The sequence below is a fragment of the Manacus vitellinus genome, unplaced genomic scaffold (genome assembly GCF_001715985.3).
Source record: "Manacus vitellinus isolate BGI_N305 unplaced genomic scaffold, ASM171598v3 scaffold_7_pilon, whole genome shotgun sequence".
In the NCBI taxonomy this organism is placed as follows: Eukaryota; Metazoa; Chordata; class Aves; order Passeriformes; family Pipridae; genus Manacus; species Manacus vitellinus.
Window position 1 is genome coordinate 22,519,976 of NW_021940813.1, and position 13,871 is coordinate 22,533,846.

Genomic DNA, 13,871 nt, shown 5'->3' on the forward strand with positions numbered 1-13,871 from the left:
TACTTGCATCTCCATGAGAGTTTTATTAAATATTTGTATTTATACTTTCATCCTAAGAAGCATGAATCATATCAGTCATGGTGATATCTCTGTAGCATGATACAATTTTGCAAACTATGCTATATGGTCAGAATAGGCATTCCTGCAGTCTCTCCCAAGTCTGCATTGTTTCTATGTAGCTGGAGCCTTGCCAAGTTGTTGAAGCACTTTTTAGGATGAAAACCCATGACACGGGGTGGGCTTTGTGCACTTTTTGAAGGAGACTGTTCAGGGGAGGCAGGTCAATTCTGGAGGGGGGACTGGAGGAGAATAAAGAGGAAGACATTTAAAGGTGCTATTCACTGTTCAATAAGGTCATGTGCAGGGGAAGCTTTTTTGAAATTATTTTTTACTGAGGACTGGTCTTCTAACAGAGTTTGAGAAGTAGTTTGTTATTGATACAAAAAACCCCATGTGAATAAAATACTGAGGAGACAAGTAATCTCACTGCTCAATTTTCATTCCCTGGTATATGGGAAAACACCTGCAGCTGCTGGTTTCCTTGGTAACAAGTTCACTGCAAAAGCCAAATGCACTACACTGAGCCTCTCAGTTTTACTGCATTCGAGAAGAGTTTAACATGCACACTTGGGCCTTTTGACTGCATTTGTTTCTCAAATGCTGTGTCATTTGTGCTGTTCTCCTATAAAATGCCTGATTAAAGAAGATGTGCGACATGCTTTGGATTTTGGACAGAACAACAAAAAAGGTTGGTATTTACAAGCCTAAATGTGGACTCATTATCTGTGTGTAAATATTTACTTACAGCTTCTATTGTTCTGAACACTTACTTTTAAAGTCTTGCCTTCTAAAGCTCAATGCTATTGTTTGTATATTGTTGCAGTCTTAGCTGTTTTTTGGAGCTGGAGATCAGAGTGCTGCTGAAAGGAGTTGCTAGTACATTTGCCATATAACAGAATTTTGGCAGGACATTGGTTTTATTTGTAGTTCGTGTAAGTAACTTAATATGGGATACATGTATGTGCTCTCACAGACGAGTATTTTTGCTCTGACTGTGAGAGGAGTATGATTTCATATATTGTGTTAGAAGATTTTAGTGATGCTTATGATTAGCTTCAACTGTTCGAGCCAAAAATAAATCTATGTGTGGTTGTGTAATTATATCAGAAAGAATTAATTTAAAACTTACTTGTATTATTGAACTTTAAGAAAGAAAAACTCTGTTAAGCAAGTATTGCGTAAAAATTAGATTGTTTTTCAGCAGGTGTGTTTAGCACAGCTAAACGTATGTGTGTACCTGGGCCCACAAGTACATGAGGCAGAAGTCACATTTGTGACTCTCTGTTCACAAAAGAGTTTCCCATATATATTGGAAAAATAACATATAGTTCTGAGAAGACTAGACTTTACAGAAAAATACAACACATGTTGACAAAACATTGTCAGTAAAGGCAGTAATTCCATAGAGGGATTGCTTCCTAAAATAGGTTTTAAAATGTTTCATAAATTCCTTTTCCTTTCTAAAAGGAGGCAGCTGTTCACATGAAATTATATGAGTTTAGTCACTAGGCCTTTGTATTTAGTGTTTTAAACAACCTTTGAATCTGAGACCTTACTGTGTTCCCCCCACAGATAATGTCAGCTGTCATTGCTGAGGTATTTCTTTTTAAAGAGTTCTCTCTCTAGGAAAGAAGTTCTCATGGACTTTATTACTATTTGCTTTGGGTGCTCTAAGTTACTAATATTGCATGAGAATGGTCCATGTGCTCAGTGTGTACAAACTGAATCTATTTGGGGATTGAGAAGGTGGGAAGAGCAGCCAGATAAGGCAGATGTAGAGTGAAAGAATTATTTGTATGTTGTGGCTATTCGTTTCTGTTTTCCAAATCCTATCCTACCTCTCCTTGTTGCCTTTACACATTTAAAAATCTAGACAACAAAAACATTTTTTCTATTGTAAAGCAAACAATTTATTTTCTTGAAAACTGTGCTACCTCATTCCATGAAAGCAATAAAATTAAACCATTTAATAGCAACTTCTGCTTTTTGAGAACTCTTTGCTTGCAGCCCTCTGCCCCACTGCCAATTACTCTACAAGACATCCCATTTGTCCATACATGTGACAGTGAAGATAAATCTGATATTTAGAAAGATGAAGTAGGATAACACTTTTTACATGTAACTTTGTGTTGTGGAAAGCTTTTTGATACTTAAAGAATCTCTGACTTCTGTTTTTGATAACATAATTTGAAACATTATTTTCTAGATTGTTTATTGTTATGCATTTATTTGGATTTACTCAGTAGAGCCTTCCAGCCAAAGTTACTTAATGATTTATGCTTTTGTAGCAGGGGATCCTAGCAATGGCAGATCCAGCCATACTAATAACCACAGATGCCAACGTGACTGTTTCCTTAATGCCTGTCTTGTTTTTCTCTAAAGGGTTGGTTGAGATCTCGAAGGAATCAAATGGCTCTTAGGGGGGTGCTAATGTAAATCAGTCTGCATGGGCCAAAGAGACTTTGCCTTTCATGTGTGTTGGTGTGGTATAGCTAAAGCTTCAAGTCAGGCCTTTCAGTGCATTGTATCTGTCATCCTCAGGCCTCTGTATGCTGCCCTTTGGAATCGCGATTTTAAATTACAGTTCAAAATGCTAAACCTCCCCATTCTGCCCATTGCTTGTTTGTGCTCTGCTGATGCAGTGACAGTATTAAGCCCTGAAAATGCTCTTTCTCTTGGGTACACAAGTGGGAACGGTGAAGAGGATCTAAGTGTTCCTCTTCAGAGATCCAGACATTGCCATGATGTATTCAGGAACATGATTGGAGACTGGTCCATTTTTCATCTGCTGTCTTGGAAAAGGCCATGTGGTACCATAACTTCTTCTTTCCTTGAAGTCCTTCCCAGGCTCTACATCCTGACAATAATCATGCAGAAGCATTGTATGCAATGACAAATATATGAGCATGTACAATGAAGTACTGTGAGATGCTATGGTTTTTGTCTGACGTTAATGTATTTTTCCTTTACTATCTTGGAAATTTTTGTGCACTTCTGAATTTTTTATTAAATCATATTTTTTTTTCAGTGTTATCATAAACAGTATCTGATGAGCTGAACCAAAATTTGCACTTAGATGTGCTCTTGGAATCAGCACATCCAAGTTATACCAAATCGTGTTTCAGTAGGCATTCAGCTACTGAGCTTTTGACAAAGCTCTGTGCTGCAGTTCAACCTTGATGTCGTAGTTGCAGCTGATGAGTAAACACAGATGTGTGGAAGAGGACAGCACTGATGTTTTGAGGCTCTGGGAGGGAGCTGGCAGTTGAAGGAGTGAGTAGTTTTCAGCCTGTTGAAACTGATCTTGTAAAGAGAAAAACTCAGAGCAAAACTTTGCAGAAACAAACTTGAAGTGCTTGAGAAATAGCAAGAGTGCAAAACCTGACATTTTGTGGAAATCTCACTTCAAACTTTTTTAGATCTTATAAAACATGACATGACTTAACAGACAACAGATACAGTACAAGAAGAGCATGATTAAAAATTAGCTGTTGAAAATACCAGTGTTGAAGATCTTTCAATGCACCACTTGGTGCATCTTGGAGATTAGTTACCAATAACTGTGCAGCAGAGCTGACAGCATTGAATAGGGTTAGAAACAATATGCCTCATGAATAGGAAATGGTGTACTGGACTCTGGGGATGAGTCTCTCTGTGTGCCTGTTCCTCTGTGTTAATCTTTGTGGATTTATGGAGCCAATTCTTGATCATGGTTGTGACGTTTTTTAAAGTATCTGGACATTATAAAGCTTAAAAAATTATTTGAAATTGAAGCCCATGCAACCTCTTATGTGTAATAGATGGTTTGTCAAAAAGCATTTCATTTTACTGCACTTAAAGTAAGTGAAAAAAAACCAGTATTGCATTAAGTTTGTCAGTGACAAGAGAATCCTTGTTATGGATTGGAAATAACTGTAAGAGTGAAAGAGGGAAAGTAAGAAAAAAAAATGGCAGTATGTAATCAAAATAACAAGGACCTGCGTACATGCTTGCTTACATTTTTCTTTCCAAAGCAGTAACTTACAGCATTACTTCCATAAACCTATTAAAGCAAAAATTCAATCTTTCTGTTTCAAGAATGTGTGAAATGATTGTTTGGAGGTGGCCTACAATGTAAAGAAATCTAAGTGACATTTCCCTTTCTAACAGCTTTACCATAATGAAGCAGAGAACTATAAACTGAAGAGCAGTCATTTTCCCTCACCTACTGAGGTTTTATGCAGACTATCTCTCAGGAAAGATCAATTTAATTTGTCTTGTTTGAGAAGTACCACATTCTGTGAAGAATATTAAATGGAACAAAAAACAGATCTCAAAATGTTCAGTATTTCATATCCTAATTTAAAAAAAACAAACAAAAAACCCCCAAAAATAAATTGTGGATGGGACATAGTGATTTTCACTTCTCAAGAAATGAAAAAGTTGTAACTGCTAAACATTTTTCTCACAGGCATTTTTTTCTCACTACCTGGAATCTCCTGCCACTTTTGATAATATCTGCTGTATTAAGCATCCATCAACACAAATAAGAAAATAACACTACTTTATAAACTGAAGATTGTGTGCAGTAAAATAGATGGGGCAATAGGCCTGTTAAGAAAATATACAGAGACAAGTTTTCAAGCTCTACTGTGAAAGACACAGAGGTATGATTGAAGGACTTGTGATGAGTGTGAGTGTTCTGCAGCAAGGCTGAGATCTTGCATTCAGCACTGAATTTGCATTCAGGCTCTTTGGCTGCAGGTGAAATACCCTTGTGGTTGCTGGAAATTATTTTCCGATTTCTAGGTGGTTTTTGAGACTTGTTAAATTTTCCTGTTTGGCATCAAGAGAAAGCCAAGTCCTTTAGCAGTACTTGAGGTGCAGTCTGGGAGGGAGGCCAGCATCCAGGGCAGAACAGTACATAGCATTGAGGCAGCACATCTGCCAGAGGTGGGAAAAGGGAAAAGCTTTCTGTCACCCTAAAACTCCACTGAGTGCTATTTTTTAAAAGATGTAAAAGAGGAAAAGGGTAATCAAATTTTAAGATACATTCTGTTCCATCCTTGGAGGTATTTAAAAGCTACGTAGATGTGGCACTTAAGGACATGGTTTAGTGGTGGATTTGGCAGTGCTGGGTTAATGGTCAGACTCAGTGATCTTAAAGATCTTTTCCAACCTAAATGATTCTGTGATTTTAAAAATATCTGAATTAAAGTTGACATCCTTCTACTGTGTCCTTTATCTGTGATAAAACTTGTCAGCCTGTACCTCAGGGGGAAGCACTTCAGTTTTACTCTGTGTAATCAAATTGAACGGTCTTGGAAATACCCTAGTTTTTTATTCTGAATATTTTTTATATTGCTGATTGTATGTAAAATTAACAATTGTAAGTGGCTGTTAAATATCACTTTTTGTTACAGGGAAATTTCATGAGTGTTTTAAATCCTGACTCATGAATGGTAGGCCTGCTGAACTTTTATGTTTACAGCTAGTTCTTTTGAAACAGCAGTTTTTAGAAAGTAGGGCGTATAATAAAATTTAGACTTTTAATACTCTAAATCTGAACACACACACATGATTTGATTTAAAGTCTGATAGTTTTTAGGAGACCTCAAAGGTTTGAGCTTTTAAAAAAATATCGAACTCTTTTGGAGGGAAGAAATTAATTTTATGATCCTTCATCCTGCATTTCCTTTGAAAAGAAAGTCACCCTGAAAACAGAAGACAAAAGATATGTTTTCTGCATCCATTTAATTTCTGCATTTATATATGTAATACTAACTCTGTGGAAGAATAAGACTATGACATCTCTGCATCCATACTCTACCATCTATTTAATTATCATGGTTCCTTTTAATATCTGACCCCCTAAAACCAGATCTCCCTGATATCCAATTTTTTTTATATATGGTTAAAGCACTGTGGTTTCATTTCTTTAGAGACTGGAGAAATTTCCCTTCTGTAGCCTTTCCTTTAACTATACATACATATGGAAGTGCCCCAATGAAGGTAGTAACAGTGATGCTTCATTTCTTTCCATATTACTTCTGTTTGCAGCAAGTTCATTCCCTGTTCCCCTTTATGCCTTCTGTCCTTGGTCTTCCTAACTTCCTACAGGAAGTGCTTCCTTCATCTATAAAGATATTTCAGTAAACTTAGAAAGGTAGGGTCTTACTTGGCACTGCACTGGCAAAAGGCAATAATCATTCATTTATTGCCATGCCTGCTTTTAGAGGAATGCAGCTGTGGGCACATCTGGATAGTTTATCTCCTCAGACTGGAGAAGGATAAAGGACTGGAGCAGATCTCAGCTGAGCGGGGGCAGTTGGAGGTGTTAAACTAAATAAACTCTTTCAAGGCTGTTGGCTCTGCAGTGATTACTTAATCCCATGTGGCAAAAAAGGAGGATGAAGAAAACTGAATGAAGCAGTTACTAAGAAACTTGATGCTCTTTTGAAACACAGAAGACCCGTAGAAGAGATTCCAATGACATTTCATTCAAGCAAGGGAGGCTGGGGAAAAAGAAGATGCTGCCTGTTACGCTAGGAAGTACTGAAACCTGTGATCTGGTCAATCATTTACAGTTAATTCAGGCTGAAGAGCCTAACTACAAAACTTCACAGAAGTATGAGGAATGCTGCTTTAGTGGGAAACTGAGATACAGATATGAAAGAAATGAAATAGGGAAGAGTTAGTAACTAAGCTAAGCTTTAAGGACTAATCTTGATTTTTTTTGATTTTTTTTTTTGATTTTTTTTTTTTTGTAGGTAGAGACTAGATTGCAAGTAATAGGGGAAAGGGCAAGGTGTTTAGGGAAGAAGACTGCAAGCACTGGGAGCTGGACTGTAGCAGGACTGGGCTCCATTGGAAAGAGGCCATCAAATAGAGATAACTATATTGCATTTCATCCATCTTCCTTTATTTCTCAGCCATGGACCTGGGCAATAATGGAAAGGAAGGCAGAGTGAAGCTTTTACTCTGCTGCTGAGTACTTGGTCTGGCTACCACCTTGGCCTGGTCCCTGTGTGGAACTAACACACATTCCATGTGAGGGAGCATGTAGAACAACTGCTAGGACCTTTTTTGTCTGTATGGTGCTTACTTTCTTAAAGGAAGGTATTGAAGTTGAGGAGATACTGAGGACTTGATGGAGATTTGGTAAATTTATATGTTAATAAAACAAGGCATAATTGTGATGGGATTCCTCTGTTAAAGGCTCCTGCACATCTGAAAGCATCTTTAGTCTGTGTTCCTGTGTGAATGAACCTTGCCTGTAGTCTGGCCTTTTATAAGTGTTTGAGTGTCAAGTTTTTAAGAAGGAAAGACTTATTTTTTCCTTCCTCCATGTATTTGCTAGGTTCTGTGTATTCCTTTAGCTTGCGAATCTAGGAACAATTTTCTCCTTGTGAAAGAGTGAGGTGTTGCCAAAAACAGAATACTGCCATCTCTGCTTATGAATCCCAGTTTCAAATCCCAGATGCTTTACATAATAAAGCCTAACTGGGCTGATTACCAAGAGAACTCAGTCATTCAGAGAAATAAAAGGGAAAAATCCCCTTGCTTCATGAAGGAAGAACTGGTGCCAAGAGGAGGTTGAAATGTTAAAAATGCATTTTCTGTTTGGATCTTTCATATCAACTGTCCTGTTTCCCTTTTCTTTCCTTTTATTTAAGACTGTATTGCTCTTGTGCAGTGGGTGTATGTGGAAGTTTTTTGTAAGACCTGTGAGGACCTAGATTTATGAAATACACATTCAATAGGTCTCTTCCCTCTCTGCAGGAGCCCAGCTTAGGTAAGTCTTTCTGGCTATATTTGCAGGATCTTCAGACAATGACGTGGATGCCTGAAGCTTCATTGCTTGCACAGTTTATGGTTTTGTGGCATGTGATGTTCGGGTCATCCAGAAAAGAGTGTGCTGATTTGGCTGCCTGATATGGACCATGTGGTATCACTAGAAAGCAGTATGGAATGTTTGGCAGAGGATTTGGCTGCACAGGCATAAACATCCATATGCTCTGCCCTGTTCCCTTTGCCACAAGTGATGTGCCCATGTAAAGCAGCAGGGAGACCTGTATGTGTTTTCATTTCTTGTAGTCCTATTTTGTATTCTATAAATAGTTTTTCGTCTACTGCTACTAAGCTCCTATGGGTCAAACTGGAAGCCCTCTCATGGATTAATAATTGATTAAAAAACAAGAAATGGGGAGTTGCTTTAGGTGGGGAGTTTTCTGTGGGTTGAAGGGGAGTTACTGGTGGAGTAAAGCAAGGATTTCTGCAAGGGTTCCAGCTATTGAACATAATCCCAAATGAACTGGAAATGGAAAGCAAGCATGTAAATCTAAAATTTGCAAATATGTGAAAATATCTATGCAAAATAGTAAAATTCAGTGCTGAATGCAAACGCTTGGATGATAAATTGGTGATGTTAAGTAACTGATCAGTAGAGAAAGTGAAATTAGTTGTTTGAACAGAGTGATACCTGTGAGAAAAGACAATGCTATTCTAGCTGTTCCCCTCACTGAGAGACCTTGACTGACTGTGGGTAGTGCCCTGAAAACAGCAGCAGCACTGTCAGCACTCAGTGTTGGTCCGAAAGGCAAACAGAGCACTACAAACTGCTGAGAGGGAAACCAAGAACAACAAAATCCCTGTGTCATTTTGTAATCTTTGCTGTGCCCACTTCTCGAGTACCATGTCCAGTTTTGTTCTCTTTGTTACAGCAGAATTAGGGTACGTGGAGGAATGGTGAAGGCAGTCAGAGGTATGGGGTTGCTTTTGTACAAATGGGAACTAATTAGTGTAGGAAATTTTCTGTCTGGAAAACAGGCAATTGGAGGAGACATAATATCACCTACAGTGGAGGTCTGTATAGTCATGAATGGGTTGGGGAAGTGAATAGAGAGTGTTTATTTCCTGGGGTTTTTTTCCACTGCTTCACAAAAGGCAAACTGGGGCACACAGAAAACTTTCAGGAAGGTAGTTTAAACAAAAACAGTTTTTCACACAGCACATAAATAAATTTTGAAACTCACTGATGACTGATTTAGTGAATGGAGATCAAAGTAAACTGAGAAATCTTTAGGTATATTATAGAAAGTATCTTTTGCTCAAGCAAAACTTATTAAATGATTATTTGCTAATGGTTACTGGTTTGGCTCCCCACGTGAGAGGACAACTGTGTGTTACTTCTGGAACATTTTCAAAATAGCTACAGTTTCTTGAAAAACTAGGTAATGTTATTTGGGTGAAGCCATTTGAAAACAGGAGATGTGTGATGTTGCTGTGGTTGAACAGGATTTGCTGAAGACCACAGCCAAAACCAAAGCATAATACAATACTGAAGGAAAAAAATTACACTTGTGGCTTTCAAATCCCATAGAAGTTGAGAAAAAAGTCAATACAAATCAGATCATATATTACATCCATGTAGCCATGGAAGTCGATTGATTAAATTCTGCAATACATTTGCTCCTTGCTTATTATCTTTGCAGTTTCACTGAAAGAAATAGGAGTATAGGCCATTTGACAAAAATGTTTCCACTGCATTTTAAATATGTAAGGCAGAACTGAAAAACTGTGTGTTCCTCAAATTTCTTTATGAATTCCTCTGTTGCAGTAGGGGCTTGCCTGGGACTGGTGAAGATATTTTGCTAAAGGTGATACATTAGCAGAAGTTAAAAATCAGAATTCCAGAAGCTGCTTGAATTTTTCATAAAAAAAAAATAAATCGCATTGTACCTGAAAAATGACAACATCTATTGTGTTTACAGACTCAGTGCTAGAACTGGACACCAGTCCTTTTACTATTAAGTTTTAATTTGGCATGAGGTGTGTGGGACGGAAATGGCATGTTTAACTCCCTATTATGATTGTCATGATGACCTACAGATGTGTGGGGGATCAAGTACAAACTTCAAGAGAATGAAAATTGCAATAGCTCATCTCTAATACTGTAGTATATTAATGTTGTATTTTCAGGACTGTTTCAATTCCTTAGGTAGCTCATGGTTAGATATTAGTTTGATTTGTGTTGCAAGAAAGCTCAGTTGGTTCTTCATGTTAAGAGTTGATTTTAGTTTAAGGTCTGTTTCTTTACTCTGACTCAAGATTGTTTATGAAAACATGGGTGATCCTATTTCAGACCTTCAGAGATCATAATCTCACATTTAGTTGAGTGTCTTGAAAATACTTTGTCTCTTTCACTCAGTAGAAAAGCTAGGCCAAAGCTTCTTAGGAAGACAAGGGTGCCTGATTTCAGTGAAGGAACATGATTAAACAAGTACATGATTGCAAATAACCCACTTTTAGGTAAACTAACTTTCAGTCTGGCTAACTAAACCTTTCACTTTGATGCTTTGGTGATGCCTTGCATGTTTTGAATTTGTTCAGAGGTGTAGAACGTATATATAAAGTGGCAGTGTTGGTGTACCTTAGGTTTAACAAGCATATTAGGGTTCTCCACTCATTTTGCACGTGATCCTGAGACTTCACTGGCTGATGTGATAAAATTCATCACTACATTTATATCTTCCTTGTCATTTATTATTTCACTGATAAACTCAATGGAAAGATGGATCTTATGATATATGGGAGGCTTAAGCACCCTGCTGATTTTTCAAGGAAAATATGAAATTACTGTCGAATTGAGGTAGGACATTCAAGGAAAGCTGGGACTGAACTAGCATCTTCTCTTGCAGTAGGTGCTTATGAATGAATAAGTCTCCTGCACTTCCTGCTGCACCAGGAAATGGTGTAATCTTACAAGTGAACTTTGCTGTTCTGCATATGCTAAAATGTCTTAGGTCTTTAACTTGTTGCAGTCAACAAATCCCATTGACTGACTGACAACTGGAGTTCTCCCTAGGCTGTCTTTGGATGTAATGTTCTGTTGCACAGCCTTTGTTTCAAAACAAGTCTAGTAATCCATATACACCTGCAGCCTTGCACACCTTTTTTCCTTCCTTTGCTCCTCCTGGTTCACCATCTGAATGATCAGAGCCTGACCTGGTACTCGTGGTCTTGCTGCACGTCACTTGTTCCTTTGCAAAAATGCAGTCTTAAATGACAGTCAGATAAACAAAATACTTTTTGCATATAAAGTTCCTGCAGATCCTGTTTTTCAGTGGTAATACTTTGTTATGGAAAAGCTTAAGTGAAGACTTCATTTTGTCATTTCTATTAATATAGAAATGCAAACATATATGGCTCTAGTCATATATAATACATGGAGCTGCTGTAGGCCTGCCATAATTTCAGTAGAAATAATGTAAATTAATGTAGTAAATTAATTACCTCAATCAATTTTATTGGCAGAGGAAGCCCAGATACATTGATGGGTCCTCTTAAATTTTACTTCATGCCCTCTCTAATGTTATTGTTGAGAGTTATGAACAAGTCATCATAGTTGTCCACTTAGTTTCCTGGGAAAGGCCATTGTTTTTTGCCTGCTGTATGTAATCTGTAGAAAAGAATCTTTATCTTAAATAACACAGTACAGTCCTTTTAAGCACACAGAAAAACATCCCTTTTTCTTTTAGCCATAGATAACTATTTGTTTGTTTTAATGGCTAAAATATAAGAGGACATGGATAAAACCAATAGGATGATTAGAAGAGTGGGAGAATGCAGCTGACCATCAGCAAAAACATGCCAATAATGAGATTTAGCAGATGTCAAGATACCCTTTGAAAAAGACAAGTGTTAAAAGCCTCATAGTTTGAAACTTGTAAAACAGTCTGTATAAAAGCACTGAAAATCAATTATGAGGAGCAGTCGTATAGCACTGTACTGCTTTCAGTCTTGTAGGATTTTCTGTATCCCTAAAAGTTTTCCAGTGGCACTGTAACCTCTATAGCAAATGGAAATGTACTGATTATGAGGCTTGCTGCAGCGGTTCTGGTGTATATACTCCATACACCTTGAGAAGTCCATAGATCCTGACCCTCATAGTCCCTTGCCTAAGGTGGTGGTACAGTTTCTGTGGAAATGCGGATTTCGCAAAATTTCAAGACTGCTGCGGCACATTTAAGCAGCTCAACTCCTCCAAATAGTCCAGAAGACAGCTGTGTTAAAAGGAAATTTGAAGTCCTCAGCCTTCAAAAATGACCATTTCGAACCGAACGTGGAGGTATATCATGCGGGCTGGTGAGAGCGGAATCGCCCTTGGCGTGTTCAGTGGGAAGGCATTTTCATTCCCAGCTACACACCCTGGCACCAAACCGGCAAGAAGGTAGAGAGGAGCCTTAGCATTCACGTAAGCGTGAGTGAGGATGGGGCTTTCTGCGAGCTCCGGCTGCTCCCCGTTCGATGCAGCGCAGCCCTTCCCTGCCGCTTGGGAGAGGCGGGAGATAGGTCGGCTCATCAACGCTTCGCATTAATTCTGGCGTTTGAGGACTCCACTGCGGGCAAACTCTCACGCAGCGCAGGGGAGAGAAGTTTTAAGCGGTCTTGCTGTCATTAACATTCACATCTCTGGCTTCAGGCAGCGCCCGCCTCACCCAGGCGCTGCCAGCAGGGAACGTGGGCTCCTGCCTCCCTTTGTGCCGAGGGGATCCGTGCGGAGCGATTGAAATGCAAGGCTGAGAAGCACTGCTGTAGTGGTCGGGTTTGGGGGTTTTCCCCCCCCTCTGCCTCCCTTCATCCTTGGAGCAGGAGGGCATGTTTGCTGTGGATTCTTTTTGTTTTATCTGAGAATGAGATGCTGGCTGAAAACTGAAGAAATGGCCCTGGAAGAATTGATGCAAAGATTAAATGCGGTTTCCCAGTGCGCTGGTAGGAGGAGCTGCTGGTCTTAAATAATGTGTTGTGTGGATGCTGTTAGTGATTTTGTAGGATTTACAGAAAATCCTGGTAATCTGACTAGCATTCTTTATGCATGTTCGCAATTAATAGGAAAGAAAACGTTAGGAGCTTTTGTCACCAGGTTAAACTTCTGTTGATATTAACACTAATTAACATTTTTAGTGCTTGGATACTCCTGAGGCATGCTTTAGAAGACCGTCCTGAGTAGTTTTGGGTAACTGTTAGCCCATTCAAATACTCTAAATGGGTCTCGATTCCTTTTTTTATCTGACTCGGCTGTACCTAAATTGGAGAAATTACGGATTTCTCTAGCAGAACTGGTCTAATAAGAAGCAGTGAAAAGCTCAGCTAACTGTAAGGCATTGCAAGCCAGTATTTAGGGTGGATCTAAATTGCATTTTCATTAAAATGGAGAGTTGTGTGAATTAATCGTGGTAAAGGTAGTTTTACATCTGTATAGATTAAAAATTGCAGCAGATTTGCTAAAATGGTTTTAGCACTGTAGAAACATTATTACAATTTCTGAGAGATTTTCATAATTTTTTGAAAATATAAATGCTTGTGTGTTCAAAACTAGAACTAAGAAGCAGTGTACAGTAAGGTGATCTGTAATTAGATCTGGGAGTATTTTTCGGGCTACTGCTCATACAGAGATGTAAATATATTTCAGAATAAGAAGTTACCTGGAAAGACAAGAGATGTGGGTTTTGCATCCTTAGAAACTATTTGGTTTGCCCTTTATTCTTAGTTGGTTGACAGATTACAGAAGTCTTGCATCTTCTTGTCATCTGAGGCAAACCAGTGGTTTGAGAATACAGAATATTTAAGGTATTATTCATTGCAGTATCAAAAGCTGGAATTTATCTTTCCATTTTCCTAGTCCTCTGTTTCTTATGGGTGACTTTTTCATCTTTTTCAATTTCTGTGTGTTGCAAGGAGATAATTAGCAAGATGGCTGATGCTGTAGTCTGATGAACAGATAGATTAAATGACAAATGTGGAATGAACAGACCAGCTGTATCTGTTTT

The 13,871-nt window shown here is 38.4% G+C and overlaps 1 protein-coding gene across 1 annotated transcript in view; it reads left to right on the plus strand.

Moving 5' to 3' along the window:
* Window positions 1–610: 610 nt before the first annotated feature.
* The window catches only part of MCF2L (MCF.2 cell line derived transforming sequence like), a 150,301-nt gene continuing 137,040 nt past the window's right edge, over window positions 611–13,871 (plus strand). The window contains exon 1 of the mRNA XM_018084156.2: window positions 611–748. Coding sequence (XP_017939645.1) covers window positions 658–748 — 91 coding nt within the window. The 5' untranslated portion in view covers window positions 611–657. The remainder of the gene's footprint in view (window positions 749–13,871) is intronic.